The sequence below is a fragment of the Otolemur garnettii genome, unplaced genomic scaffold, assembly GCF_000181295.1.
Source record: "Otolemur garnettii isolate 467f Iridium unplaced genomic scaffold, OtoGar3 scaffold00087, whole genome shotgun sequence".
In the NCBI taxonomy this organism is placed as follows: domain Eukaryota; kingdom Metazoa; phylum Chordata; class Mammalia; order Primates; family Galagidae; genus Otolemur; species Otolemur garnettii.
In genome coordinates this window covers 5,212,252-5,217,459 of record NW_003852482.1, presented here as the reverse complement: position 1 = coordinate 5,217,459, position 5,208 = coordinate 5,212,252, and the positions used below count along the sequence as shown (strand labels likewise).

Below are 5,208 nucleotides of genomic sequence, written 5' to 3'. Positions count from 1 at the left end.
AAAAAAAAAAAAAAAAGTTGGGCATTGTGGCAGGAACCCGTAGTTCCAACTACTTGGGAAACTGAGGCAAGAGAACTGCTTTAGCCCAAGAGTTTGAGGTTGCTGTGAGCTCTGACACTATAGCACTCAACCGAGGGCAACATAGTAAGACTTTGTCTCAAAAAAAAAGCAAACAAACAAATAAAAAACCTTTAAAAAAAATCTTGCTCAATTATTTCTTTCTGGCTTTATTTTTCATACCCCCATAATCATACACTATCTACAGCATAAACAAATTACTTTTCCCCAAATAATAATAATATCTTTTCCAAATAGCGGTACTATTTGTACCACTTACCAAAATCTCATCCACACTTAAAAGGGGAGCTTAAATGCCTCCTCCTAAGTTTAACATTCCCCATTTATTCATTTGCAGAACTCTTCTGAGGCAAGAGCTCTAACTGTCTATAGCCTGTTAGGAACCCAGCTACATAGTCGGAAGTAAATAGCAGGCAATCCTGGAAGAAGTTTCATCTGTATTTACTGCCACTCTCCATCACTGGCATTACTGCCTGCGCTCTGCCTCCTGTCAGATCAGTGGTGTCATCAGATTTCTATGGGAGCAAGAGCAAGACCCTATATCGACTGAAAATAGAAAAACTAGCCAGGCACCATATTGAGTACCCTGTAGTCCGAGCCACTTGGTGGTGGTGGGGAGGGTTCGGAGGTAAGAGGATCACTTGACACCAATAGTTTGAGGTTGCTATGAGCTATGATGACACCATGGCACTCTATTCAGGGCAACAGAGAATATGTCTCAAAAAAAAAAAAAGAGATTCTCATAGGAGCTTGAATCCTCCTATAAAACGCACAGGTGAGGGATGTAGGTTGTGTGCGCTTTATGAGAATCTTACCTATACCCTCAGTGGAAAAACTGTCTTCCATTAAACTTTCCCCTGGTGCTCAAAAGGTTGGGGACTGCTACTACTAACTCTTTCAGTTGTCGATAATGTTTAGTCACCCTAGAACCTTGACTTTACTACCCTCAGACCTCTCAGATTCTGCTTTTTAAACCTCATTCATAGACCTCAAATATTTTTGTATCTTCGGCTACACCTAACATAGTGCCAAAGTCTAGTAAGCTCTCAAATAAGGAAAACAATAGTTAGATGAAAACAATGATGAAAGGTTTCTTGAAGAGATGACTCATATTTTGAAGAAAGTTAAGGGAGCTAGATTAATACAAGGAGAAAATTATACATGTAGTTGGGCACAGGGAAAGAAATGAACAATTTATGCAAAAAGGCTAGCCAATGAATTAGTAATATTCTTAATTAGGAACAATCTAGAAAGAAAAATATATGCCATCAAAAAAAGAATAATATTAATATAAATGTAGAATGTTTCACAAATGAATGAGTTTACATGCAGAGTCAAATTGCCTGAAGAAAACTGAATGAGGTGGAAAAGTATTATGTTTTCATAGGATCTGGCATGTTTGGTTTTTATTAACTCTCATTCCTTCATAAAAAAGATAAGATTAGAAACACTTTTAAGTAAAGATCTTTTTTTCTGAGACAAAGCCTCAAGCTATCCCCCTGGGTAGAGTGCCGTGGCATCACAGCTCACAGCAACCTCCAACTCCTGGGCTCAAGCGAGTCTCCTGCCTCAGCTTCCCAAGTAGCTGGGACCACAGGCGCCCGCCACAATGCCGGGCCATTTTTTGGGGTTGCAGCCGTCATTGTTGTTTGGCAGGCCCAGGCTGGATTTGAACCCGCCAGCTTAGGTGTATGTGGCTGGCGCCTTAGCCACTTGAGCCATAGGTGCCAAGCCAAGTAAAGATCTTTCATGATTAGCTTGGTAAAACCATCAACCAAAGGAAGTTAGGATCCAATAATAAGCATGAACACAAGTTCTGGGCTTCATTTTCTGGACTATCTAGAGTAGCACTGTCCAAAAGAATTTTCTTTGATAATAGAAATGTTCTGCATCTGCTCTGTGCAGATAGTAGCCAGCAGACACATGTAGCTATTGGGCCTTGAAATATGACTAGTGGGACTAAAAAACGATTTTAAATTTTAGTTACTTTAGATGTAAATAATCACATGTGCCTTGCAGTTACTGTGGATGACAAGAACCACAGAGAAATAAAGCAACAGGTCATTACAGATGGGTTTCCCAAAGGTTCCAGTCTTCATTCTACCACTAATTTTTCATCATGAAAAAGTTAACTTCCTTAGGATTTATTCCTCTATAAATGAAGTTCTTTCCAATTTAAAAGTCTGAATTTGGGCAGTGCCTGTGGCTCAGTGGGTAGGGCGCCAGCCCCATATACTCAAGAGTGGCGGGTTCAAACCCGGCCCTGGCCAAACTGCAACAAAAAAAAGCCAGGCGTTGCGGCAGGCGCCTGTGGTCCCAGCTACTCAGGAGGCTGAGGCAAGAGAATCATGTAAGCCCGAGAGTGGGAGATTGCTGTGAACTGTGATGCTACGGCACTCTACCAAGGGCAACAAAGTGAGACTCTGTCTCTAAAAAAAAAAAAAAAGTCTGAATCTGGTATCTAAACCATAAAAGTTAACTATTCTTTACTCCACATCATACAAAACACTATCATTTTAAAAGAGCACCATGATCACAGTACTGAAAAGCAAGTACAGTTTATTACCGTCTGATTGTCTCTCCATAGTGTGAAGTATTGACTGCATAAAATTATTTTGTTTGTCTGAGCCCAGCAACAGAGAATCCATGGCTTGCTCCTCAAGAATAGTCAGCAGCATGCAAATACCTGTAAGATTATTTACAATTTTCTTAAATTAATGAAATAACATTATTATTATGGCTTCTCTAGTTTAGTTAGCAAAAGAAATATAAGGCAGGAAGATGAAGCAAAACAGTATCCAGTTCCTCAGACATTTAAGTTTGAGATAGTCATATACAACTGCCCTCATGTAACAGAATTTTGGACTGATGCAAGTGTAAAAGGGGAAAACGGTACTAGCTTGGTTAGAAAGCAGTTTATAAGATAACTACCATATAACTTGTATTTCATCAATCTAAGATGTCTTGGATTTTAAGATGTATATCTCATATGCCACTCACCAAGAGAGAAAAAATATCACTGCCAATTATGATACATTACCTTTATACTTGAATCAATGAAATAGGGCAGAACTATTTTGAGGCAGCACAGAACTTATAGACAATGCTAGTAATGCTTTCTGTCAGGAAATATCTTACACATTAAAAAAGAGGTATTAACAATCAAACTCCTATTAAAGTCAACTACTATCCTAATATTTTGTTAATCTCATGTTGCTTTAAACGAAAGATTCATTTTCCAGCACTTGAAAACACACCTCTTGTAGGAACAATACTCACCTAACCAGTAGTTTTTGTAGTTGGTAGTATCATACATGTGCGAGGGCAGAAGAATCAGTTTACCCTTCTCAAGGACAGAAGTAGTATAAATATCTGGACTTTCCAAAAGCCCTAACTCAATGACTTTAAAAAGGCAAGTTAAAACATCCTGTAAGTCATAATAATCATCTCTGTCCACTTTCCCCAAGTTTCTTGCAGTCAGGATAGCCCAGCGCCGAACCTAAATGCATAACATAATTACTTTATTCAATAAATAATGGTCTAGACATAGAAAGAACACAAATAAGAAAATAGGATTCTCTGTAGCCTTGGAAAAACATGTAAAAGATACTAATTAAGGAATGAGTGGACTTATCCTGATTTGAATAAACTGACTCAATAAACAATTTTTGACACAATCATTTACACTCAAACACCGACCAGAAGCATATTAAGGAATTACTATTTTAGATGTAATAATGGAATTTAAAAAAAATCCTTATCTTTTAGAAACATGTATTGAAATATTTTATGGATGAAAAATGCTGATGTTGGGTGGTGTCTGTGGCTCAGTGAGTAGGATGCCGGCCCCATATACCGAGGGTGGCAGGTTCAAACCTGGCCCCAGCCAAACTGCAACAAAAAAGTGGCTGGGCATTGTGGCGGGTGCCTGCAGTCCCAGCTACCCAGGAGGCTGAGGCAAGAGGATTACCTAAGCCCAGGAGATGGAGGTTGCTGTGACACCACAGCACTCTACTGAAGGCGATAAACTAAGACTCTGTCTCTTAAAAAAAAAAAAAAAAAAGAAAAAAGAAAAATGCTGATGTTTGATATTTGCTCTAAACTAATCCAAAGGAGAGTAGAAGGTGGACCATGTACTGATAACTGATAAAGTTGAAGGACATAATGGGGTGTTCACTATAACACTCTCTCTCCTTTTATGTGTCTGCCAATTTTCCATAACAGATGTTTAAAAAAGAAATGAAGACATGAAAAGAAGTTTCATAAAACAAAACAAAAGTCATTCTAACTGGCAGAATAGCCTATGGAGGTGACTTTGAATTCCTTGGGGGCTATAAATTAAATTTAGTGATCGCATCCAGCCTTAATAAAACAAAATAGATCAGTAAAGTATCAGAGTGCATCATTCATAGTATAAGTTACTTTTTATTAAATGCTTTAGGCTACAGATTCATGTTTGTGTGTCCTCAATGGAAACATTTTTGTACTTTAGGTTATAGTCAAAAAAGTTTGAAAAACACAGACCTAATAGATGATAAAAACATGAGCTCGGGCAGTCCCTGTGGCTCAAGGAGTAGGGTGCTGGCCCCATATGCCAGAGGTGGTGGGTTCAAACCCAGCCCTGGCCAAAAACTGCAAAAAAAAAAAACAAAAAAAAAAAAAAAAAAGAGCTCTATCTCACCATAAGTAAAGATTAAAAAACTACTGAAAAAAATACACAGGAATCCATGAGTGCACACTGACAATAAATGAACAAGGGGAAAGGCTCTTCTTGACTAGAGTACAATCAATGTCGAGTACCGAATAATAAATAAGGATAATGCTGGAGGTGGGAAATTACCATTTTGCAATCACAGAAAAACTGGTTTAGGGCGGCGCCTATGGCTCAGTGAGTAGTGCGCCGGCCCCATATCCCAAGGGTGGCGGGTTCAAACCTGGCCCCAGCCAAACTGCAAAAAACATAGCCGGGCGCTGTGGTGGACGCCTATAGTCCCAGCTACTCAGGAGGCTGAGGCAGGAGAATCACCCAAGCCCAGGAGTTGGAGGTTGCTGTGAGCTGTGACTCCCAAGCACTCTAGCATTCTACCAAAGGGAGTAAAGTAAGACTCTGTCTCAAAAAAAAAAAAAAAA

The 5,208-nt window shown here is 39.1% G+C and overlaps 1 protein-coding gene across 6 annotated transcripts in view; it reads right to left on the bottom strand.

The window, feature by feature from the left end:
• Positions 1 to 5,208, bottom strand: part of SETX (senataxin) — a 103,906-nt gene that overhangs the window by 58,623 nt on the left and 40,075 nt on the right. For all 6 annotated transcript variants that reach the window (XM_023516126.1, XM_023516129.1, XM_023516130.1 and 3 more), the window contains exons 6-7: positions 3,358 to 3,577; positions 2,645 to 2,764 (exon numbers count right to left, since the gene is read on the bottom strand). In XM_023516126.1, the coding sequence (XP_023371894.1) occupies positions 2,645 to 2,764; positions 3,358 to 3,577 (340 nt within the window). The remainder of the gene's footprint in view (positions 1 to 2,644; positions 2,765 to 3,357; positions 3,578 to 5,208) is intronic.